Here is a 26,370-nt window from a genome sequence, read left to right on the forward strand (position 1 = left end):
TTCCAGGACTCCACCCTGGTACTTACTTAATACATTTTTGACTGATAAGCATAATTTTGGACCGATTACAATTTTGTGGCGTCTTTCATCTGCACTCATCTCAACTTTACGATCATCTTATGTGAGCATTACACCTTTCATTCATTTCAGCCATAATCAACAGCTTTTGTAGCATACTGTGAGTCACGCTGTGGAGCTGTTAGGTGATATTCTCTCTTCTTTCTTTCCCACTTTCTCTTGTTAGCTTCTCACTTTCTCTTTTACACCCCTACCCTGCAAACCCACTCTCGTTCTTTATATCTCTCTATCTATCAGAGCTTTATGAGTGCAGTGGTCTGGTAATACTGAGCAGATGAAAGGCTGATGGACTTTTATTTATCTAGCTTTACTCATTCATCTGTGTCACTGGACGCTGACGGCCCCGCATTGCCTGTAATGTTCTGTCGCTGCAGTTTATCCATCACTGTCATTGTCTCTTGCAGGATGGAAAGACAGCGGAGGATCTCGCGACTGCTGAGCAGCAGGAGCATGTAGCAGTGCTGTTGGCCAAGCTGAAAAAGGTGTGAGTCTTTGTTTATTATTCATCTCACTGAGACTCAAGAGACATTCATTTGCATTACATGAATGCTTTGTTCAGGCTTATGAGATCCTTGTTGCCTTTTTTATGACACCTGCAAAGGATGTCAGTTTTGCTCTCAATAATGCCTTTCATCCCCCTAAAAATGTATGCAGAAGAACTGATTTTGTTATTTTAAAAATAAATGTTTGGCTTGCATAACATATCATTTTTAACCCATTGATCCGCTATTGGCCTGAACGATTATATTGAAATACATCAATTATAAGAAGATGGGCTATTATAATTGCAAAGCAATTGAAATCTCATTGGCCCAAAATCCATCTCCATATAGTTGTGTATTACACCACAAAATATGCTCATATTAGCTATGATTATATACTATGCAGCAGTTTTTTTTTATACTGCATTTTGAAGCTAATTAATGCTTAAATGCCCACTGGCCAGCTCAGCTGCAACAGTCAGGTTCCAGAAGTAAAAGCACCATTCATATTCTCCTTATTGGAATTCATTTTTAATGATAACTTCGAAACCATTCAAACAAATGTGAGCTATATGCTTTTACTGTAGCCATCAGTCTGCATTATTTCAACTTATTTTTGAATAATCATGTTTAACAGTGGAATTCCTGGTAAAAAAAACTCCACCAATCAGAGAATCGCGTCAGACAAATAGTGCCAAATGATCTCTTGAAGCCCTGCAAAAAATGACAAAATAGAGTCCGTTTACGTTTTAACGTTTTATATAGGTCTATATGTATTATGTATGCATGTATAATTTCACAGTCTTGTACCTTTTGTCTTTGTCTGATTTTCAAATACTTTGATTCTTATGATAATTTGTAATGTTGTGATTCACATCATTGGTTGATTTGGTTCATAACTCTTTAACAAAGAGAGGGAAGTGAATAGGAAAAATGCACACTATAGTGTCATGTTCACTATATAGTATCTAGTGTCACTATGATTTGTTGGGCATGTTCTATGGTATTCTTTAAAGAACCTTAGAATACCAAGTACATTTGATGAATCATAACTGAAGCTTGCAGCCCCTCCCATCAATGTGACACATAGCGCCAGATCTGCCAATTAATCCCAATAAAATCCCAGATGGCATTCAAGGTGATTCAAAATAAATGGTTTTCCATATGTTAAGATATTTCAGTCGCTTCTAATTTGAACTGCAGTCTTATACATTTTTTCTTTTCTTTTAAATCTCAGTCATTTTAATTCTGCAATCGCTTGGATTTGATCTACTACCCAGATGTATGGTTTATCTATTTAACACAAACTTTAGACTTTGAACGTCATTTTATTTGACCGCCACATACATGATTTACTATTATGGCATTCAGTGTCTTGCTATTTGCTACAAAATGTGGATTATGCTCAGTTGGCAGACCCAGAATGCTAGCTATTAAGAGCTTATAAATGACGCTCATTAGGATGCACTGCACATTCTCAGTCACATTACCATTATGTCATTGGTCCATATGTCATGTTGTAATGCCATTGGATTGTGTTCATTTACATGCCCTTTGTGACTGGTCTTACAGGACAACCATAAGAGCGTTTACATCCAGCAGCTGCGGCCTACGCAGACCCTTCAACCTCGCGTCAAGCTCAAGCTGTTCGGCCACTCGGGAGCAGGGAAGAGCACTCTGGTGGAGTCTTTGAGGTGTGGCATCTTGCGGAGTTTCTTCAGGAGGAGAAGAACCAGACTGACCAACCCTGTACGACACCCAGCCTCACCGGTCACCTCCAAACCTTCAGGTAGGGTGATGATGTGTCTTCCTTCTGTATTTAAAGAAAATTAAGCTGAAAATTAAGCTTGTTTCCATCACTCATTCCCAAATTAACACACACACGTAATTTAGCGCTATCCTTGGAAGGCAGAATCGCGTCAATGTCATGCAGCAGCTAAACTGAGGAAGGCGTCTCGGGGTTTCTGTGAGAAAAGTTTTTAGAAAGAACCTAAGTTCAGTGGAAGGCGTTGATTGTGCGAGACATGTGCAGCGCAGTGCGACTAACACGTTTGTAGGGTATAAAAAAGAGTTTTGAGTCATCTGACTCTCGTGTTATTTCTCCAAACTAAAAATGTCTCTTTGCACTTCTGTGGTTTTGTCAGGATTTTTAACTTTTTAAATATTGTATATGGTGATAATGGATCATCCATTGTGGGGTTTAAACATACAATCTTTTTCCATTACCAGCCCATATCTTAAACAAGCAACATTTCCCTTACTATGGAGAGAATTGTTTCTCCTTAAAAAAGCTTCTATATGTTTTTTACTATATTTATTTTCCTGTCAACACTGGGAAATCTGGAATAAGGGCTTTAGCAAAGAGCTCCCCCGTGTGGTGGGTTTCCACAGTTCATGAAATTATTCAAAATAATAATAATAATAATTATAAACCCTCAAATAATAGGCTAAATTTATCCTTCGGTTACAAAAACTTTATGCATTGTATTTATTGTTAGAAATTTAAAAGTCTAATTTAAAAGTTTATGTAGTTTACAGTCTTTCTTTCTTTTTGCTTCCCATGTGTGTGTGTGCTGTGTGCCTGTAGTGTCTGTCAGTATCTCTAACCTGTACCCAGGCTGTGAGAATGTAAGTGTGCGTAGCCGCAGTATGATGTTTGAGCCCAGTTTGACTAAAGGAGTGTTGGAGGTCTTCAGTCCTGTCCATAACGCTCTCTCCACGGCTGATGACACCGCCACCAAAGCCATCGACATCCAGAACGCCAATGTCAATGGTGAAAGTCTTTTAAATCTCTCTCTCTCTCTCTCTCTCTCTCTCTCTCTCTATCTATCTCTATCTCTATCTCTATCTCTCTCTATCTCTCTCTATCTATCTCTCTCTCTCTCTCACTCTCTCTCTCTCTCTCACTCTCTAAATGTTTTTTTATACTTTAAAGCAATTTTTTTTCTAGTTTAACATATTTTAATATGTAATTTATTCCTGTGATTGAATTTTCAGCAGCCATTACTCCAGTCTTCAGTGTCACGTGATTCTTATATTTTTTATTTTATGAATTGTGCTATATTTTATTGGTGTATGGGTGTGTTTTCAGGTGTTGGAGACTTCTGCATATGGGAGTTCTCTGGTAATCCCGTCTACTACTGCTCATATGACTACTTCGCTGCAAATGACGCCACAGCGATTCATCTGGTCTTATTCAGCCTGGAGGATCCTTATGAGACTCAACTCAACCAGGTCACATTCTGGCTCAACTGCCTAAAGGCTCTCACGCTGCCAGAGGACAACATCGGTATGTGTGCGGGACACTGTCTGCAATTTTTCCTCCTCGGTTTTAGAGGGATTTCCATTACAATAATTACAGAGAACACATTACAGTCTCTGATTAAGAGATCTTAGGAAAAAGCTATAGCCTTTTTTCTGGATTAAAATCTATATTGTATACTTGGTTAGTAATTTAGTTACCTTAGTCATTTTGAATAATAACTTTTTTTTTCATGGAAGTCATACAATTACATGGTAACATATCTGCATTTATTGAATTTTTGTTAAGGCTCAGTTTTATTCATCAGGCTCTGCCCCTCTTTTACCCATACTGTTGAAATTCGCATTTCCATAATAAGCCAAATCAACATTTACTAACATTTGTGATATTAGTAAACTACAAAAAACGCTAGTTGGATGTTTTAGCCGTTGCGTCATGTCTTGCTATATTTCACACCATGTGCACCATATTTTTTAAATGCTCTGTCAAGTTACAAGCATCTCAAGAAAAAAACCCTGCATTCTGTTCCATGGTGCCTCTGTTTTTTAGCTGTGTTTGAACCAATTCTCCAATAGTTACACTTTTTTCATTTTTAACAAGGTAATCCCTATGAGCTTGTGCATGCAGTTTTGTTGTCTATGCATCACTGTTTCACTGTTCTCTATTCTGTGCTTCATTGATGCTGTTTGTAGTTTTCTTTCTCATTCTTATCTCTGGTAATTTCAGCCTGACTTGCCTTTGCTTGCACTGTAGTGATGGTTGATGAATTTGTGTAAGTACTGTAGCAGGCACTTCCATAGTGTTATGGATAATGCCGAAAAGAGACTTCATTAGAGTCAGTGCATCAGTCTAAATCTAGGAATCTAGTTCTTTGTCTATGGTCTATGGAATTTTGAGTTAAAATGATGCATTGAGATTAAAGATGTTCAGAACAGATCATAAGACCGGTGCTCTGTTGTGTCCGCAGCCTTTGGAGGGAAGATCAGGAATCCACTGCATGTGGTGCTGGTGGCCACACATGGTGATATTGTGAATCTGCCCCGATCCTTTGGGGGAGAGTTCAGCTATGACAAGGAGAGATCTCTACTTAGGGAAGTCAGAAACAGGTGATTCAATCAATATAAACTGTCAGTTAAGGTCTATGAGATATTTGGAAGAGTGATCCTTTTACTCTATGGAGCATGGATAAATCCTATTGATTACAGTGATTTGGTGGATAAAACATCATTATAAGCCAAAATGATCAATTGAGTAGATCTACTCAGCATTGAATGTGCTTTGTTTCTATTAAATTGAGTATTATACTGATTATTTTTGATCAGGTTTGGGAATGATCTTCAGATTGCTGAGAAGCTCTTTGTCATGGATGCAGGAGCGTCCAACTCCAAAGACATGAAGCTGCTGAGAAACCTTCTGTTAGAGCTCCGCAACACCATCATCTCTGTAAGATCGTTCTCCACTCTTCTGAACATCCCAGCACATTCATATTAAACCACCGGAAACCCCCATGTTTTAACATTGATGATTTGCATTAATAATGAAAAAGACATGGAACTTTCTAAAGATGTTGCTCTTTTGGGTGCTTTTGATTTCTATAAAATAATTGTATGATTTCTATTAAAAATGTTTATCCAGCAATTCTGATTGTATGTAATGTTTTCTGATAGTCTGATCTCAATAATGAGGCTCGCTTTTCTTTACCATGTCAAGTTATCACCACAGTTTTCAGAAATACACAATATCAAACACTGACACAGATCCTTCCTCCTACATCGCTCTCTTTCTCTCACTCCTACACGTACCTGTTAACATTTCTTTCTCATCTGCCATTATATTGTGTCTGGAATGGATCTTTGCGTATATTGCAGTATATTATAAAGAAATGCAAACTATTTCAGGAAGTATTTAGTATAGTATTTATTTATGATATATTACAATATGATTGAAGTGTTGAGGAGTCTTGCATTATTTTATCAATGGTGGTTTCTACTATTGCTCCTACTTTTGGTTAATGGGGAAAATACTCTTAAAAGTTATATTTGTACAATATTTTGAGATGAGAATATTAAAGACCCACTCGTTTGACTTGGGCTAGAAAGTAACTACCTAACAACCACTCAAAACACCAGCATCTGCATAGGAACATGTTTAGAACCACCCAGAACGGACTTGACAACCCCTTTGACAAGTACACTCTCGAGTTTTCTTCAGAAATGTAAAAATTGCTTTTCTATCTCTCTCGTTTTGACAGACCTGCAGGCCGATGACTCAGCTTTCAGAGAAGCTGTTGTCCACTCTGCCTTCCTGGCGGAAACTGAATGGGCCAAACCAGCTGATGTCATGGCAACAGTTTGTTGTGGATGTGCAAGAACAAATCAACCCTCTAGCCAGCGAAGAGGATCTGCGGGAACTGGCTTCACAACTTCACAGCATAGGAGAGGTGTGTGTGTGTGTGTGTGTGTGTGTGTGCGTGCGTGCGTGCGTGCGTGCGTGCGTGCTGATGAGCAGATGATTAAATATGTATGCATGTTTGAATTATGGGTATATTGCTGTGGGTATGAAGTTTGTTTTAGGTCGTTGCACTATATAATTAATTAAAATTATTATTTTCATGCATTTTGCTACTACCGCACACACACCCGCTATTAATGCCACATTCAAACCACTCAAAGTCTACAATACAGAACATGTTTTGTATGTGGATCCAATGAGTTGGTGGGCATCAGCAACTGAATAGGGGCTTTTTAAGTCTATTGACCACCCACAACCATTACAACATCAGCTTCACCGATAGAGAGGGCAGGCGAATGAGTCATTCTCATCAATATTGGTCATTTGTGTTTTCAGCAGCAACACTTAAACACATTTTAGGGATTGTTTTGATGTTGATGGGCTAAAATGCCAAGCTGTGATTCAGTGTTATTAACATTTACTTACATAATATGCTCTGTTTATGGGACTTCAGATCCATTGTATCTAACCTCACCCTCGCTTTAAAATCTGTTATGTCATTTCTCTTCAAAGAATAATTTGATGACAATCTATGTCAGAATGTGTGACTTTCTTTCTTTTTTTTCTCCTGGCCACTCTTTGTACATAATGAAAATTCATTTCAATCTTGAGCTATCAAGCTCCAAATTTCAAAAATCACTCTGAGTTTCATATAAGTTTTCCACAAAATGTGTTTGCCTTATTCCTAGTCTTCCAAATGCATACAATAGCTCTGTGTGACGAACAGACCTAAATGATGCACTTATAACTGATATATCTACTGATGATTCATCACTTTTATTTTTAGAAAAAATTAATTGAGAAAGTGACCTTCCTCTTTTAAAGTGACAATTTAAATGTGCATCAACACATCTGCTGAACTGTTATGGAAGCCACCTAAAGGCTTGTTCACACAAACACAAATATTTGGTCCAATTTTTGCACGTGATATGTCTGACTAATGCATAAAAACACCAGATTGGCTGAATGAAAATGCAGATTCACCGACTAACAGTAGGTGGTGCTTTTAGAAAAGCAGTCACAAAACGGTATGCAACATTGTTTTGACATCCGCTGTTCAGAGAGAAAAAAGGAAGTGAAAAAGTATTTACATGTTTTCGAATAGCCAATCAGATTTGTGTATTCACTGTGGTGTTTATCAAACAATACCAAATACAAGAGTATAGAGAGCTGGTTCCAAATTCTTCCTCTGCTGTTCACTGGCACTTAGCAAAATAGTCTGTTCATGAGCACCACCGAGCTGTAGGTTTATGTAACTTCAGCGGCTCTGAGCATGTGACCAAAAGTGTGAATCTTAATGGTTTTCTTCGTGGTGCAGTAGAAAACGGTTTAGAACATCTCTACATAAAAAAAAAATCACATCGACAGCATGTGAATGTTTGAGTCGGTCTGAACAGACACATTAACAGCCGTTTATATCAATACAAATTTAATTGCACTGAATATTCATCTTAATGTGACCATCAGAATCACCCATTTCCCTGCACAAAATAATGTTTATTCCCTTTTTTGCTCTAGATTAACATCATGCAGAGTGAGACTGTCCAGGATGTTGTCCTGTTAGATCCTCGCTGGCTTTGTAGTAACGTACTTGGCAAGCTTCTCTCAATCGAAACCCCCAAAGCGATCCACCACTACCGAGGCCGCTACCGTGTGGAAGAACTCCAAAACCTTGTCAGCGAAGGGGACATCGATGAACTTCTCCAGGTGCTCGACGCCATGGACGTATGTGCCCGTGATTCAGCCAACCCGGGGATGGTGGACATTCCCGCCCTGATACGCACGGGTGGCCTACAGCACACCTGGACTGATGAGGAAGACATCGAAGGTGAGGACACTTTGCTTTACGGTGGAGTGCGCGTGGTCCCTGCGGAGCACTTGGCGCCATTCCCTTGTGGACTTTTCCATAAGTTCCAAGTGAACTTATGCCGGTGGGGCCGGCAACAGAAGCCTGAGGTCGAGGCCGAGGATGTGAGGTTGTGGAGCGGTGGAGCTCGGGTCGGACTCGGCGGTGCTGAGGCTCTGGTTCTGCTTGTGAACCACGGGCAGGGCGTGGAGGTACAGTTACGAGGACCTGACGCAGATTCCGGACGTTGCTATGGTTTGTTGGACACATTGTGCGGCATGGCAGAGGGTCTCCTAGCTGCTACATTACCCGGTTTGCTTACGGCTCGACATTACCTAAGCCCTCAGCAGCTGCGGGAACACCACGGCCCCGTCATGCTCTACCAGCCGAGGGACTTTTTCCGCGCTCAGGCTCGAGGCGAGAACGCGCTGTCGAACACCATGGGTGGCTATCGCGAGAGCTTCGTCAGTATCGTAGCATTAGGTTGCACCCATGTCTACAAACAGGGCAGTCTTGGTGGGGAAGTGTCCGTGGCGGAAGTCAGTCACCTGGCTCGACGCAAGCTCTGCCGCCTGCTGGACCCACCCGACGCCCTCGGAAAGGACTGGTGCCTGCTTGCCATGAACTTGGGCCTTAGCGAGCTTGCTGCTAAATACAGTTCTGGCACCAACGGGATTCCGCCTGCAGACCCCCTTTCCCTTATCAGCCCCACAGCCACGCTCCTGCAAGAGTGGAGCCAACGACCCGAGTCAACCATAGGGATTTTGCTCGCTAAGTTGCGAGAACTTGGCCGTCGGGACGCGGCGGATTTCCTCCTTAGAGCTGCGCCAGTGTTCCGGGTCAACCTGGAGATCCTGGGCACCCCGCCGGAGCCCTACAGCCCGGTGTGTAATGGGGGCGGCACGTCCTACAACTCCATCAGTTCCGTGATCTCTCGTTAGGACGTCACTATAGAGAAACGTGCAATTATCCGGCAGAGTGGTGTTAAATATCAAAGTCCCTGCGGGTCCTGAGACTGAAGTATTTGAATCAGATACTCTGTTCATGTCCATTTTGTTGCCCTTTGCGATTTCTGAATGTTCATCCTTGGTGTCTCTCAAAAGGTGCCTATGTAATTTTTTTCCCCCTGCAAATCTTTTATAGGCTGTCTCGCATTCCCAAGGTGAAACTGTAGACGGCCTTTCTCAAAATGTCCTAATTGAATAAATCTGGAGTTTGCTATTTACTTCTATATAATCAGACAGCTGTTATAGGGGAATTACACTAAATTTGATGACCGAATGATAGATCACTAAGTGCTTGGCAACATTATTTAATAAATGGCTCAAGCTATTGAGTGCCTTGAAGATGGCGAACTGTTGACAAAGAGCCATCTTTGTAGATTTTCAAATTGGATGTGCACCTCTGCAAGTGCTTCAGTGTTTACCTGTCTTATGAAGCTTTTAATGAACATATCTATTACGCAACAATAGATTTATGCTTGTTCTACATCATAGAAAATTGTGTAGTTTACATTTACTACCTGAATGTTTCTTATTGTAACTAAAAGGCATAATTTTTCAGACAGGATTTTATTTGACTGATGAAGCACAAACCAACATACTAAACATTCCTTTAAAAGCAAAAATACATGGTAAATTATTTTAAAATCTGGTTTCGAAAATCCTTCACATGTGTCCTATTCACACTTACACTTGTCACGTTCACTTTTGAGAAATATTACAGTTCTAACTACCTATCCAATGGAAATTATGAAATAAGCGAGGCACTTACATGACAAATAAGATATCATTCTTTCTTTTTTTTATTATAAAAATGGTGTCTGCTTCAGTGTATTGATAAGCATGATCTTTGTTGCAATTGTTCAGCTGTTATATCAATATAATCTGTTTCACGCATTTACACTGTTGTTGAGTGTTTAAGACAAACTTATTTTCAACACTTAGTCCTGTATTCTTTACACTGGAGAATTAAAACATGTCTACATTTGCACCGAATACCTGTCTGGTTGAGGTATACTGGAGACAAATGAAGTGACAACTTGAAAACTGTAGATGGCAGCAAAGACTTTCTGTTACATCTAAACACATGCTATGACTATTTTGCTCTCCTTTAAATGAGACCGTTGCAGTTTCATCATGTTTTTAATGTCTTAAAAAAAACCGAGGACTGTTCCATATTATATTTTGGAATAGGTGTTTCCTCCAACCCTTCATCATTCCCCTTGCAGGCTTAAAATCACAGACATTCTAAAAGGGAATCCGGCACATTTTGTTCTCTCATTCCAAACGGCACATTTTTATATTGTGATTTAAGTCCATGTATTATGGAGCTCTTTCTCTGTTTAGCAGTGGTCAAGGTTCATGCTTTCCCCTCTTAAGACTTTTAACAGGGTACATCAGGGGGGGGGGATTTATCCTGGTGTATTTAAGACTTGTACAGTCATCTCTTTGCACAAAACCTTCACATTATGTCTATTTATATTATGTTCGCATGTCTCTGAATGCCATGTCCTTAATACTTCCTTAAACTTTACAGTGTACTACTTTTTTATATAATAAATTGTTTACTCAATGACTCTCATCAATGTTCTTTTTGAATAATATTTTTATAGTGTTGTTTATGCATTATTTTGCCACTTACATTTTGCTGTTTGAAAAATATTTTTAGGATGATAAAATACATTTTATTTATGAAGCACCCCAACTCAAGAGCACAGTACAAAGAAAATGTATGATTTGAAAACATATAAACATTTGTAAGCAAATAATAAAACACTAAATAAGCTGAGAAACGGAGAGAAAAGATTTGAAGGAAAGAGATTGTCATGGAAATTGGAAGGACAGGAAGTCTTCCACTACAAAATGGCTGCTTACTTGGTCTAAATGATGAAATATGCTAATAAACCTATCCCGGAAACAGTCCATGTATTTTAACGTTTTCTCAAGTGCCCTCTAGTAAATTCTATGTAAAATGGCTTTTTGCGAGTACTCTCCCCACTGAGGCCTTCAACTCAACCGTGTGAAGTAGGGCCCACTAAAATGAATTGAAAAATATAATGATTGCATGATGAATAATCAGTCATGTGCTTTTTTTTTTAGGAGTCAGAGTGTGTCAGGACAGAGCTTGCATTATTCAGCAAACGGAATTAATACTGCCCCATATTTCAACATAACACATTGAAGCTTTCCTGTTTTCTTCTTTTTACAGCTCTGCTTCTGTTACACACTCTTAAAAATAAAGGTTCCAAAAGCGAGTTTCTTTTCAAGAATCTTTATCCATGGATCTTTCTTAATGGAACCATCTATTTTATACCAATAGACTAGTTGATTTAAAAAAAAAAAAAAAACTATTTAGTGGCAATGTAATAGGCTACTAATCTAACACAGAGTCATGTTTGGCTTGTATGTTGCTCACACTTGATCAATGGTATTTCTTTAAACTACTCCTTATTGATCATTGCAGAGATTTGCTGACAGGCTTAAGTGATAATGAGCAATCTTCGCATCCACAGCTATTGTGCACTACTTGTCACAGACGATCCATTAATCAGTCTTTTCCCCCCTTTGTTGTTATGTAGATTCAGAAGCACTCTAATTCGGGCCTGCCTCAAAGCAGCATGAACAATGTGGAATGTTGTCACAGAGTCAAGTTATAGGTCTAGATAACCTGCACTGATGTCCTCACATAGACATACTGATAGTAAATCCAATATACACTGGTCTTTGTGTTGTCCATGTGTGAGTGAGCAGTGTAATGCAGTTCAATGCATTTTATTGGTAGGCTATATTGTGAAAATGTAAGACTGCCTATTAAAATAGAGTCCCTTTTGTTTTATGATATTTTATAATTTAGTATATCAAGTTTTAAATCTATTTACTTACAAATGATCTTGTCAGCTGTTAGAATCTTGGTTTGGTAATTAATTCTATCATTTTTCTACTGTAGTAGGTTAGGCTTTCATGTTGTGTAAGAACTTGTTTTTGAACACTTAGGAGGCATAAGCACTACTGACTGGTTAATAATAGGTTAAACAACTGAATAGATAACAGTTTTATATCTTGTTTGTTTCTTTAGAAACAACATTGTTTTTTCTCCATGATCATAATCTGTCGGGAACTCATCACGTGCTGGTGGGTCACATGCTCTGACGTGTTCGCAGGGGCGGGATCAAAAGATCTATAGGCAAGAGTCTCGACCAATGAGAAATGAGGAATTTGCCTTCAGATGCGCTATAAACTTGTGGCCCGTCTGTGAAAAAAAAATATTTTCTTCTGGATTCAGGACGACAGGGTGAGTCAGGAGTTTTTAAAGCTTTTTGTAATTTGTGTTGTTTTAACATTTATTTATTTTTAAAAACCGTCAATATGGACCCTTTAGTTCAAATGATATACATCTTTGTTTTGTTTTAGGTTTAAGTTAACGTTAAACAGAACAGTCTCGAGCTTGTTAGGTCGCTCTGTTGCTGATACATTCTTATGAACTGTAACTTAACGTTAATACAAAATGCATTCTTATGAACTGTATTCGACACACGGTTGTACCTTCACTTAATAGCCTAGATGGGTAAAGCATAGCGCTTTTTGCTATAACAATTTCTCTAAAATTGTTCCAATCGTTTCTTTTTCGATTTCCGTGGCCTGGTTTCGCTCTTTGTTTTCTTTTCCTGGGAAACTGGGCTGCAACCCAACCGCCCAGATCCCGTGACTGCTGCTAAAGGAACACCGTATTCTCTTCTGTGTCCAGAGGCCCGTGCTGTTTACAAATATATATATTTTAGAAGATAACGTATACAGTCATATAACGTTACCGATAGATTCGTCACTGTTCGGCGGCATAGGTAGGTTTGTCTTTTTAATTTAACGTTACGCGTCCACTCGCTTTTCTAACTGTTATTAATCATAACAAGATTATTAACGTCACGAACGTTAACGTTACATCTGCTGCCTGCTGTTGGTTCTTTACACGGTGTAAGGTAAACAAATATCGTGGCAGTAATCTAATCTCACGACACTGTGGAAAAATACGCCTGTTCTTTTAAATATGCATAACGTTAACGTTACACGTTTAATTATACAGCAGTGAGGTGACTGACTATAAATATTTGGCATGAGATTTCAAGCCGTTTCAGCAATGTCTTGCGTAACATTAACTTATCTGTAACCATTTTAAATAGGTTTATTCAGCACTTAAGAGCATATTAATTACAATAATTCTTATTTCAGCCGCATAAGTAAAAAATATGACAAAAAGTTGGAATTCCAACTTGCATAATAAAACATTCGGAATTACATAATTAAAAGTCGACTTAAAAGGTCTTATATTTCCACAATTTAGATTTTTTTATCTCATAATTATGACCTTTTATGTTATAATGATGATCTACCAAAGAAATGGGTAGACAGACCCTGAATATGTGTAGGCCTACAAAAAAAAAATCTGATTTAAAATATTCGTACTAAAAGGATGGTAGAAATAAAAAAAAGAACAGTAACTTGTACATGTTTAAGTTTGATATCTTTACATGGAATAAAACAGTTCATGGTCACTTGTTGCAACATGTCTGACCTGTTGTTGTTTTTCCCCGCAGTGTTTTGATCATGAGGGTGTATTTGGCAGCGTTCACGTTGTGCCTCAGTGCAGTATTTGCTGCTCCAACTCTGGACAAGGAGTTGGATGACCATTGGGAGCTGTGGAAGAACTGGCACAGTAAAAAATACCATGAAGTGAGTGTTACCTTGAAGAGAGATTGCTGGCTTTAAATGTACGTGAACTAGTTGAAAACGGAGCAAGATGTGGAACTCAGTGTTATCTCTTTCAACACAGAAGGAGGAGGGGTGGAGGCGAATGGTCTGGGAGAAAAACTTGAATAAGATCGAACTGCACAATCTCGATCACTCCATGGGCAAACACACCTACAGACTCGGAATGAACCGCTTTGGTGACATGGTAAGACTGCAGAAGAAGTTTATTTGAGGAGTATCTGATTTTTGAAATCCCTTCAGCATTAATCAATCTATTCTATATCTACAGACTCATGAGGAGTTCAGGCAGGTGATGAATGGCTTCAAGCAAAAGAAGGAGAGACGAGTCACTGGATCCTTCTTCATGGAACCCAACTTCCTGGAGGTCCCAAACAAGTTGGACTGGAGAGAAAAGGGATATGTGACTCCTGTGAAAGATCAGGTGAGATAGCTGCCTTTATCTCAACTAGCTAGAAATTATATACAATTCAATATGAGTCACGGCTCTTATTTAAACGCAAAACAAAAAAACCTGGTCTGACCACTTTGAAAATTAGATCTATATTATGTGTGTGAAAGATCATACTTGTGTTTTTGGTTATTCACAGAGCAAACATGTCATAAATAAATCATATACACCATTTACATCTGTTAGGCCTGCTATTCAATAAACTACTAGCCTTTTTAACCAAGGCGTCCCCCATTGTGCACAACAATATTTAAAACTCATTTTAATCTATGCACATTTGTAATTTTTATAAATAAAAAAGTAACTAAAATACTTATATTTCAAATAACAAAAAACATTTTTTAAGTTAAATTCCAGTAACTTTTCCAGAAGTTTTATTTGCAATTTCTACACAAAATATTTTAGAGCTTGCTATTACTAGTGACTAGTCGCAGTTATTAAAAATACCCACGGTTGATTAATTCACATGACTTTTCCTGGTTAGGGTTTTTTTTTTTAACCAGGCCCATTTTTACAATTAGGCCTGGTTTTTCCAAGACACTGGTTCTTTGAAGAAGAAAAAAGGGAAACCAAAATAAGAAATATCTTATTATTATATGTCAAAATTATTTTGTCATCCTTATGGCCCCCTGCTGATCTAAAACATTTTCAAATGTGATATTTTCAGGGTGAGTGCGGTTCTTGCTGGGCCTTCAGCACTACCGGAGCCATGGAGGGTCAGATGTTCAGGAAGACTGGAAAACTGGTGTCTCTGAGTGAGCAGAACCTGGTGGACTGCTCCCGTCCTGAAGGCAATGAGGGCTGTAATGGAGGCCTCATGGACCAGGCCTTCCAGTACGTCAAGGACCAAAGCGGTCTGGACTCAGAGGAGTCCTACCCCTACTTGGGAACTGTAAGCTACATTACTTTTTATTCTTCTGAAATTATTCTGAATAATTACATAAAAGATTACCATAACATACATGCTTTGTTTTACATTTGTTTTCAGGACGATCAGCCCTGCCATTACGATCCCAAATACAGCGCAGCCAATGACACCGGATTCGTTGACATTCCCAGTGGAAAGGAACACGCTCTGATGAAAGCTATAGCCTCTGTGGGGCCGGTGTCAGTGGCTATTGACGCTGGACACGAGTCTTTCCAGTTCTACCAGTCAGGTGTGCATATTTCTCAACACTAGTTATTAAGCCTACTAAATGACTGAGTTATGACAATGTAGTGAAGGAGAAGCCTGTTGATGTGAACTGACGGATGTATCCTCTTGTTATAGGCATCTACTATGAGAAAGAATGCAGTAGCGAGGAGCTAGATCACGGCGTTCTTGCCGTTGGTTATGGTTTTGATGGTGAGGATGTTGATGGCAAGAAGTACTGGATTGTCAAGAACAGGTAAGAAGGTCTTTTATACTGTACATTCATATAAAAACATGAATGGCCAATGTTTAAAGCCAGTGTTTTTAACCCAATGTGCCTTTTCTGTATTCTAGCTGGAGTGAGAACTGGGGTGATAAAGGATATATCTTAATGGCAAAGGACAGACACAACCACTGTGGCATTGCTACAGCAGCTAGCTACCCTCTTGTCTAAGGAAGATACCTCTCGAATCAAGACATTGTACCAGAAGGCCACATTAGTGTCTCGGGTACCTGAGTGGTTCACAGAAATCCACTAGTGTAGTAAAAAAGGAGTCGCCTAACACAGGGGACTGTGTCTCACGGCCTGAATGAGACTGTGAGAGAAACTCAAGCTCTAGGCATTGTGTGACACTGTTTTAGGGACTTTATGCAATTGTTTTTTGTTTCGTTTCTTGGTCATTTTAATGGCATTGATTTAGTTGATTTTTGCCTCAATGTAAATACATGGTCTTTAGTTTAATTTGAAATGTACAAATGTTTTTATTTTATTTCTACTTTCTGTATGATCAATTAAACTTTTAAAAACGGAACTGTTTCCGCTTGCCTTGGATTGATATTCTTCCAGTAGTTTTATATATATATACAATTTAAAAACATATTTTTGCCCATGACTGCATGCACTACTGTTCAAAAGATTTTTCTTGAGCACCAAATCAGCATATTATAATGATTTCATACTGAAGGATCATGTGACACTGAAGACTGGAGTAATGATTCTGAAAATTCAGCTTTGCCATCACAGGAATAAATTACATCGAAAATAGATATTTTATATTGGAATATTTCACTATATTCCTGATCAAATAAATGCAGCCCCGGTGAGGATAAGATTCTTCTTTCAAAAACAATCTTAAACTTTTGAACGATAGTGTGTATATTTTGCTGTAGCTTTACATATCATGTGCAAAACAAATGTATTCGTATCACCTCACTGCGACATTTTGTTGACTTGATTAGCAAACAGAAAATCCAAACTAGTGTAAGGTAGCCTATTCAAACAGGAAGTTAGTTGGTTATGATTGAATGGTACTGGTTTTCAGTACTGCTTTCTAACACTTAAACCTAAGCAGCAGCATATGCCATGTTCACGAGGGTTTAAAAAAAAAAGTTTTCCAGTCACAATCGATTTCTTCTTCACTGTATTGTGTATTAATCTTCGGGAGAGGTGAACATTAACATGGAGGGCTGTTCATTTGCTCAATGTGTCCTATTTGTTTATCTCTTGGCATTTTGCCATCACATGGGCCGTCATCATGACCAGCAAACTAAGACTTGTGGGGTGGAGATTACTGAGTTTTGGCTCTTGTACTAGTGGGGAGGGGTTTGTTAGAACCAGAGGGAGTAAACGCTTTACCAACTAACAAACACGTTGCTGAAAGCACATTATGTTCGCATAAAATAAGTGAGGAACAAAGACAGATTGCGAAAGGGGTATAAGAACAAATCTGAACAGAAAAGTGAAATAAGGAAAAAAACAAATTTAAATACAGGAAATTTAATGTGATTCTGTTTACAAAAGCATTACTTCTACATTAAAAAAAAAAAGCTACCGTGGTGTTTTGCATGCTAACTCGATGTCATGTGATTTTCAATGGATCAAATCACAACCCGAAATCTCTACTTTTTCTGTTTCTTGACAAAGGACAAGTACTCCTCCACATCATCTGGAGAGCCCGCCACAAAGGGCGCTCTCTGGTGCAGTCCCTCGGGAATAATATCCAGGACGCGCTGGGTGCCCGTCGTGGCGATGCCTCCGGCCTGCTCGATCAGGAAGGCTATGGGGTTGCACTCGTACAGCAACCTCAGCTGGAGAGCATGAAACACGCGAGAGAAAAATCAAGAAGTTACATAACGCTGACAATCCAAGTTATTTTCCAAAGGGTCTAAACCGTGAACACTTATCCTAGTTTTACCGCCGGTGTGTTTCATTTTCTCGTATCATTGAGTATGTTTTATGGATTCATTTTAGTCTTATCTATGTAGAGCAGAGAAACTGGACTGTGTAAATGCATATAAAAAGTGAATACACTGGAATTTCTTGAAAAGCAGCATGAACTGCAGATACTATATCTGGGTCAATGCTTTCATGCTATAGTGTGTATTTGCTTCAGTTTAGGCTTATGCAGTGTGTTTGATCACTGGCCATTGTCAGGAATGACACAGCTCTTCAACCTCAAATGAGAGGTTATCTGTTATCAGAATACGACCTGCTGTAAACCATCAGGTCATTTACAGTATAACTTATGATAGATTGACCTAGTCTGCTGCAGTGTTGTTGTTGTTAACTAAAGATAGAATTAATAAGTGAATACTGTTAATAGAGTGCTGCAGACGTGACGTCAAAACCTCGGAAGACTAAAGGCAGCCACACACGACTACAAGATAATCAGACCCGATTTTAGGCCCAATTCTCTCCTCTGTCAATCCAGGGTAAAGTCCTGGTTATCTTGATGATTCTACAGATTATCTTATCAGATTTTCCTGTAGTGTGATATGTGTGAGAAGTGAAACTAATCAGAAAGTGAGGTGATGGAAAGACATCATCCAAAACTTTTTCTTTTTTCCCAGCGAATAATAAGCAGTCCAAACACTATAGACCTTATTCAGAGCAGCGCCATAACAGGTGTGAAAGTGAGGCTGTGAGGAACAGACTTACCGTGTTTTCAATGGCATTCGCTTTAAAAGCTGTATACAGCTCCTAGATCACAAGATTTTGTCTACTGAAATTTCTTGAAAAGATATTATTGCAGTGTTTCGTCAGCAGAACAATCCAAAAACACATTAAATAACAGTACAACCCACTGACGAGATGCATGTTGTCTATCCCGTACAGCCTCGCTTTCATTCCCATTAAAAATCAAAGATGGCGCTGGTGTGAATAAGTTCTGTTATCGCAGTTTCTTCTTTTCCGCCGTCCGCCATGTTTGTTTACACTAAAATCAAGTTTGACCAGTAGAGGTTTTGCGTGATTTCCTGTGTTCACAGTCAGGACTCTGTTTGTGAAGGGAATCTGTTAGGCTGCATCCGAAAATTTCATACTTCCCTACTATATAGTAGGCGAAAACAAGTATGTGACAAAAGAAGTATGTCCGAATTCACAGTACTCATAAAAGAGTAAGAGTATTCTGAAGTGTGCATACTATGGACCCTTTACTATCCCATAAGGCCACAGGAGAGGGTTTATGAATGGCAGAGATGCAATTTAACTGAACTGAACTGGTAGGTCACATGATAATGACAACATGCTGAATGTAGTCGGAATTACCTTCATGCCACACACATTCATACTATATAGTACATACTTTTTTAGCGATCGTGAAGTATTTACTTATTCAACACAAGTACCTACTCAAGAGAGTATGCGATTTTGGAGGCAGCCTAAGTGTGTGCTGTGCTGTCTTGGTCACATCGTGGCACTCCACACACTAGGAACAATACTGTTATATCTATGATGTTTTTATGTCATGTTTGTGGTCTCTTACATTTTAAAAATCTTATACGTTTTAAAAAATCTTTTAGTGTACTTAATTGTAATAGATTATTACAGCTGTGACGTCAAAACCCAGAAGACTTGGCCAGTGGTTCCCTCAAGATTTTCCTATTGGTTTTTTTATGACTGGGGTTTTTCAGTTTATGAGTAAAATAAACGTGAAGTTATGTTTACCACAGACCTTATTTTACTCGTAAACTGAAAAACCCCATTATAAAAACCAATTGGAAAATCTCTAGGAAAACACTGGCCAATTGGTCTTCTGGGCTTTGACATCACCGCAGCAATAATCTATTAAAATAAAGTTAAATGAATAAATAAGTTGATGAAAATGTAATCTAAAAAAAAAACTTGAATGGAAAAAATGTGAAATGTTGCCCTGGCAACAAACTAAACTAAAATACGTTGAAATACTAAAATGACTTAAAAAAATTATCAAAATGACAACGGTACATAATGTTACTGAAAACTAAAATTAAATTAAAACTGAAAATATAAAAATTAACAGCTAATAATTAATGCTATAATACATAAATAATATTAAAATAACACTGGACACAACCATAAGGCTAACCTGACGTGAAACACGCTAAGTTTTATCATACTCATTATTTATTATATCACTATCACCTGATGTGCTTTTTATGACCAGTTTCCACAGTTTGCCCTGAATATCTTAAAGCATGTGAGCTCACCTTTCCTTTTGGACTCTTCTCATTGGCTGGGTACATGAATATGCCGCCATAAGCGATGGTACGGTGTATATCAGACACCATCGACCCAACATACCTGGCACCATACGGGGCACTACCATCCTGTGAGACAATTACATTTCATCAAATATAATATCAGGACATGTCATCAGTATTCATATGAATGATCAAAAACTCAAACTTTCTCCATATCTATCATTCTATGCTTGGATTTTTGAATAAACTGAAAATAATTTCAACTTGCACCAACAGTCTGCACATAATCTAAACAAACATTGTCGGGAACAAAATGTCACAAGGACTTCAATAAAAGAGGATAGGAAAGCAGGAAGTAGTGTGAGAAGTTCCAGGAAACTGAAACCCAGCTGGACAGCTAAAACACATCAGTAACACTTTATTTTACAGTGTCCCTGTTACACACTTTACATGTACTTACTACTTACTATAAAACAGCAACTAAACCAAACCCTACTCCTAATCCGAAGTATATAGTAAGTATATGTTGGTAATTCATATTTTTCAGTATGTATTTGTATACACTGTAACAAGGACACCTTAAAATAGAGTGTAACCCACACATCTGTCACCAAATAAAATCCCCCTTCTTTTAGAAAGATTTGAGCAATAAAAACAACAAAAAGAAACTACATAAAGTTGTAATATATGGCTTTAAATGTGGATTTTAAGAGGTGGCAGTGTGTTCCCTTGGCCAACCCCACCTCAAGCAATGACAGACACAACACACAAATCAATACTTCATGAGATAGCATGTTTCTGACAACACTTCTACGAAAAACACATGATATTCCACATAAAACATGCCAGAGTTGATAACATAATGAACGTGATTAGCAAGTTTCCCATTTCGTAATGCAGTATTTTATCTAAGACAAGCTCTTCAGGTTTTTTTTTTCTTGTTTACTTTTTCCTTATCACCGTCAGACTGCTGAAGATGATCTTAAAATGAAGAAACAAAAACATGTATTCCTGGAAACACAAGATCTCACATCTATTCACAAAAAAAAAAAAAAAAAAAAACTATTTATATTAATAATTAACTAGCTGACCCACAGAAAAATCATACTCAGCATATTTTATGATCACTCGCTGCACGCAGTCGCTCTGAAATCAGTTACATATGCTGAGTCTATGTTCCAGGTCAGGAAACAGAACAAGACTCATTCTGCAAAGGATGTCGCTCATCACTTTCCAGCAGCATTTGTAACGTCTAAACATCAGCTGATGCTAAGCACGGCAGTAAAGTCATGCAAGCTGTTGATCAGTCAGCAAGCATTATTCAGACATTATAAAACAAGTGATCTCCAGGCCAGCTAAGCAACATTCTCTGTTCTGTCGCAACATGTCATGAACATGTGAGTATGTAAAGCTCTCTCACATGATGTTTTGTTCACAGCAAATCACCATGTGCACTCAACGGTTAATTTCTTACGGACTCACTCAAAAAATCTTGGCCAGCAACAATAAGACTTCCCCAAAATAATATAAAAAGACAAAGCAACATTCTTTGGCTATGTATGTCTCTGTAACCCACCTCTGGGTATTTCTTGTGCTTTATATACTCATTGACTGCAGGCTCGAAGTACTTAGCATAGCCCTCGTTGATACTGTAAATCTTCCCCTTTTTCTTGATCTTCACATTTCTGTCTGTCAGAATGAATTCTCCAATTGCCTGAAGAAGAGGAACATGACAAAAAAAACATGAGCTCATGCTACACAATGACAACCTACTGTACTGTATGCTGTAATAAAACTAAGTATAAACTAGCCTAAGATGAGGAATCAAAACTAGTTCACTACAGCCACAAACTATTCAAGACTTTTATCCGAAATTGAAAAAAAGAAGTGCCCCTTTTAATGTGTAAAAAAACCTCTAAAGATGTTAAACCATAAAGAGAAATGAAACAACTCTCAGTAACACATTATACAAGTATAAAATAGTTTCACAGTTTACTACATAACTATTTTTCTTTTTAAGACAATATTATGTTCGGTGTCTGCTTACTTTGCTCATAATAGTCGTTAAGCTGTAAATGATTCACTTAAATCGTTTGGTGTGCCTTTAAAGGGATAGTTCACCCAAGAATGAAATTTCTGTCATCATTTACTCACCTTCAAGTTGTTCCAAAACGGAATGAGTTTGTTTCTTCTGTTGACCACAAAATAAAATATGTTGAAGAATGTTGATAACCAGACAGTTGATGGGCCCCATTGACTTCCATAGTAGGAAAACAATAGGCTACCTAGTCAATGGGTGCCATCTGGTTACCAACATTCTTTAAACTATCTTCTTTTGTGTTCAACAGAAGAAAGAAACTCACACAGCTTTGGAACAACTTAAGGGTGAGTAAGTAAAGACAAAATTGTCATTGTTGGGTGAACTATCCCTTTAATGAACTGATTCCTATTATAGTAGGCTACTTGAACTAGGCTGCATGGCCATACAACTCTGATTTCAGAACAGCCTACTTTTCATTTTAAAGGCCTGGCATTATTATTCATCATTAGTCTATCATTTCAGCAGATTGAACTTTTTTTGTGCGTAGCCTACTGGATCCAGCATGAAGAAGTCAACTCCAGTTCCTGTACTGATAGCCACTACCGTGGCGCTGCCGTAAAGCGCGTAACCCGCACACACGATCTGATTGCCCGGCTGTAGGGCGTCCTTGATAGTCGGTTCTCCGTCTGAGGCCTGAAACAGGAAAAACAACTGAATAAGCGGCCTGTCCACAAAGACAAAAGAGTGAATTTAGACTCATCGTGATTAAATGGACTGTTAAAGCAAATAAAATTGTACATACACGTCAACATTTAACAAACCCAATGCCACCACCTAGAGTGCATGTTTGTTACTGCAGTTCTACGTGAAGTGTAACTTTTTAACGATTAGTAGGAAGAAACAAATATATTAAAACATAACAAACGTTAAATATTAGACTCAGTTGTGCCGTTGTTATTCGTTACATTCTAATAGGCTACACTTAAAAAAATCACTTTAAAGTTATATTGAATTCATGCTTAGCCAATATTTGTCATCAGGCAGGGTCAAATGCAGTCAGCATACCTCGTCAATCTGCATGGGAGAGCAAAAGAACATCAAACCAATCCATCTCACGCACCACATGACAGAAAGCTTACATTGGAATACAATTCTATTATTTTTTTTATTTTTATTTTTTACATTAGCTTATGGGTTTCTCGCATGCATCAAAAAGTACACCAAATGCACATGCAACTCCAATCTTGCAGTCAACAGATGCAGTACAAACACTCACTCACTCTTTTGTAGATGGCAAAGATGGTGCCTATGGGGGCCAAACAGTCAATGTTGGAGGAGCCATCCAGAGGATCAAAACAGACTATATACTTTCCCTGTGACAAACAGCAGTCTGAACTGAGTATGCATCCGAAATGAGACGGCGACCTCATGTGGTATTTATCCGAATGAACTCCAACAAATATGCATGAACACAGGGTACATTAGACTGACAAATAGCCTAGCATAGCCCTTACATAGCAGCCATGACTATTTTGAAACCACACAGACATTTCTAAGGGTTTTATTTATCTAATTATTCCAGACATGCAATTTTATTTTACCTAACTATTAAAGTTTTCCCCAATCATTTAACTTGCCAATAATATTCATATTTTATCCCATTCTAACTGTTTTGATCATATCCAGCTCAAAATATTTGATTATTATTATTATTATTAAGTGTTGTTGTTTGAAGTTTTGAGTTATTTTGAGACGTTGTAAAACGTTGTAAACAACACATTTGGAGCTAGATTATTCTCTCTTTTATCTCATAGCAATGTTTCCAAAGAGTAGCAGTATCATTTTATCAAATAAGCACATTCATATTTAGGCTACTTGTTAGACCAGAGTTCATTCCTGAAATAACAACTCTATTCTTTCTACCTTTGGTGATAAAGGAATAGTTCACAATATATATTTTGTCATCATTTACTCACTCTCATGTTGTTTTAAACCTGTATTAGGCTACTTTCTTTCTTCTTTGAAAACAAAAGGTAAGGCAAGGGCCTGTCAAGCTAAAAAAAAAAAATGGCAAAAGCACCATTATGGTCAATACGATACAATTCCAAATTTTCTTTAGCCAAACCAATGAAAATATCCCTTAGTATACATTCACATCCAAATGTGGCATTTCAAGACACTTTGACACTGATGATGTTGGATGGGATTTGCCTAATTTTCAGTGAATATTGATTTAAACTTCCTATATTTACTTTTTTCCCAAAATGTTGTGAAGCTTTTAAATGCACTTTTAAGAGCGTGACTGACTTTATGAAAAGAGCAGCATAAACCTTCTACCTAAAAAAAAATTTGTGGAAAGAGAAACATCCTACAATTTTGGAACGACATGAGAGTGAGTAATTGGCAGACCTTTCTCTTGAACAGTAGCCTACAATATATATATTCAAAAACAAGAAAAAGCTCGTACTCTTTTCTCAGCAGGTGTGTAGATGACATTCTCGTTCTCCTCAGAAACCATCAAACAGGTGCCATAAGAGGCATGCAGCATATTGATGACCAGATCATTGGAAAGCACATCCAACTTCTTCTGCTCATCGCCTGTGACGTTCACCTGCCCGGCAAGACCTTGACTGTGTTCAGTGAAACGGAACATATTATTAAAAAGCAGATACTGAGGTTCAGATGCCAAAACCGTAAATGGTGGCATTTTCTTATTCCTGAATAATACTGTCACGATAATTACATTTGAGGACATTAGAAATGACAGCCTCGCAGCATGTAATAGATCATTCATATTATTTTATAATTATTAGGATTATTATAATTATATTATTTCTTTACAAAGACAATACATTACAAACTACTAAAATGGATTCATAGCACTTTTATTTCTCTTTTATTATGTTGCTATGGTTTCTGATTGTGTTTTACACCTGTTCTTTGTTTCATTTATTACCTTCACTGTGTATTTAAGCCCTCAGTTTCTCTCAGTTCTTTCTTCGGCATTGTCTGCGCTATCGTTGATGTTTAATGTTGGCTTGTTGATTTCTCTGTGTTTGTTAAAGTGTCTCGTATCCTATTCATCTTCTGTCTCGCTTTTTTGTGGATTACACATTATTCAAACTGGGTAATAACCCTGAACCTATACCCCTAAACCTAACCTTAACCCATGTAAGTACTTTCAAAGTATTGTACCATACACTTAAGTGCACATTCTGTAAAATAAAAAGCAACCTTTGTTGTTTAACTAACCATACAGTGTAACTTTACAGTTCTTTTACTACCACTATAACTTTAACTAGTCTCAAAAACCATAACTAGGTCAGTCCGTTTGTCCTCACATTTTGATTTTATAATTCACCCTCTTCTGCTTCATAGTTAAAGAATGTGTTCACAACACAGAGTCAAACATATTCATACTCATAATGGAAAATAATTCAGTGAAACTTACAGATGATTGAGTCCAGCTTTCCTGACAGCAGATGAAATAGCTTTAATAGCAGTTAACAAGGAATTAATGAGCTGTGTGAGTTCTCCGGTGGCCCCCTTCACCTTCCGCCCCTTCTCCATCACGAAGCGAGTGAGGGTCCATACGTCCACATCAAAGACCGACTGATCCGACATTCTTACAGTATCCGAGAGTTGCTGCAGTTGGACAGGCAGAGACTAACTGAAGAGACTCTAGGCAGTCTTTTTTACACACACAGTGAGTGGATGAAGGCCAAGGTTATATTGGTGAAGCAGATCAAGTGACAGTAGTATGAATGCTAGTAGAGCCAGAGCTCAAAGAGCCCAACTTATAAAGCACGTTCCTTGGCTCTCAGCTATTATTTATGTTCACTGTTGTCACATGACATATACTCAGGGGTTATAAGGTCATGGGTCACAAATCAAAGCTCGTGAGTGTTTATGACAATCATGTCTTAATGAACACTGGAGGTCTGGTAAATGGATCGCATTAATAAAACTATGTATTTATTTATATGTAAATGTGTCCCCATAACTCAAAGTCAAACCTCGAACTGTGACTAAACACATTAAACACATTTAAAGAAAATGGATAAACAGCATTTTATATTTGATTCACAGCACCGAAAAGTGCAATTAACATGCTTTCCGAAGACTTAATTTAAATGGTAATCCTCAACAAGCACTGTTTACGCAATATATTTAAGCACTGCTATAGACGTCGCTCTCCATATTCAACAGATTTGGAAGACATATTTCCAAACACGCATTGCCTCATGCTCTTATTGCCTTAAATGTGGGTGCTTTCTTTGCCACAGAGCCCAAAATAATAAACTCATTAGGATCAGAACCTTCCAGAAAAGCTGTGGGCTCCGA

The 26,370-nt window shown here is 38.1% G+C and overlaps 3 protein-coding genes across 4 annotated transcripts in view; 2 read left to right on the forward strand and 1 right to left on the reverse strand.

The window, feature by feature from the left end:
• Nucleotides 1–10,761, forward strand: part of dapk1 (death-associated protein kinase 1) — a 66,508-nt gene extending 55,747 nt beyond the window's left edge. The window contains exons 19-26 of the mRNA XM_079608774.1: nucleotides 483–560; nucleotides 2,133–2,349; nucleotides 3,148–3,333; nucleotides 3,652–3,849; nucleotides 4,790–4,928; nucleotides 5,145–5,265; nucleotides 6,074–6,262; nucleotides 7,852–10,761. Coding sequence (XP_079464900.1) covers nucleotides 483–560; nucleotides 2,133–2,349; nucleotides 3,148–3,333; nucleotides 3,652–3,849; nucleotides 4,790–4,928; nucleotides 5,145–5,265; nucleotides 6,074–6,262; nucleotides 7,852–9,120 — 2,397 coding nt within the window. The 3' untranslated portion in view covers nucleotides 9,121–10,761. The remainder of the gene's footprint in view (nucleotides 1–482; nucleotides 561–2,132; nucleotides 2,350–3,147; nucleotides 3,334–3,651; nucleotides 3,850–4,789; nucleotides 4,929–5,144; nucleotides 5,266–6,073; nucleotides 6,263–7,851) is intronic.
• A 1,577-nt stretch (nucleotides 10,762–12,338) lies between these two features.
• On the forward strand, nucleotides 12,339–16,341 carry ctsla (cathepsin La). 2 transcript variants are annotated; one of them, XM_079606730.1, is made up of 8 exons: nucleotides 12,339–12,472; nucleotides 13,770–13,905; nucleotides 14,006–14,128; nucleotides 14,213–14,365; nucleotides 15,060–15,284; nucleotides 15,381–15,549; nucleotides 15,663–15,780; nucleotides 15,879–16,341. In XM_079606730.1, exons 1-8 carry the CDS (start codon nucleotides 12,381–12,383, stop codon nucleotides 15,976–15,978), a joined length of 1,116 nt encoding a protein of 371 aa, XP_079462856.1. In that variant the 5' UTR covers nucleotides 12,339–12,380; the 3' UTR covers nucleotides 15,979–16,341. The 2 variants fall into 2 exon arrangements, with proteins under 2 accessions (XP_079462856.1, XP_079462857.1); XM_079606731.1 differs by lacking the exon at nucleotides 12,339–12,472 and adding an exon at nucleotides 12,475–13,019.
• A 217-nt stretch (nucleotides 16,342–16,558) lies between these two features.
• On the reverse strand, nucleotides 16,559–25,871 carry fbp2 (fructose-1,6-bisphosphatase 2). The gene is made up of 7 exons (XM_079606732.1): nucleotides 25,478–25,871; nucleotides 24,494–24,656; nucleotides 23,307–23,399; nucleotides 22,579–22,719; nucleotides 21,562–21,699; nucleotides 19,992–20,111; nucleotides 16,559–17,612 (listed from the first exon to the last, which is right to left on the reverse strand). The coding sequence occupies exons 1-7, from the start codon at nucleotides 25,648–25,650 to the stop codon at nucleotides 17,424–17,426; spliced, it is 1,017 nt and encodes a 338-aa protein (XP_079462858.1). The 5' UTR covers nucleotides 25,651–25,871; the 3' UTR covers nucleotides 16,559–17,423.
• Between the last annotated feature and the right edge of the window lie 499 nt (nucleotides 25,872–26,370).

This window comes from Phoxinus phoxinus, assembly GCF_949152265.1.
Source record: "Phoxinus phoxinus genome assembly, chromosome: 3".
Taxonomy (NCBI): domain Eukaryota; kingdom Metazoa; phylum Chordata; class Actinopteri; order Cypriniformes; family Leuciscidae; genus Phoxinus; species Phoxinus phoxinus.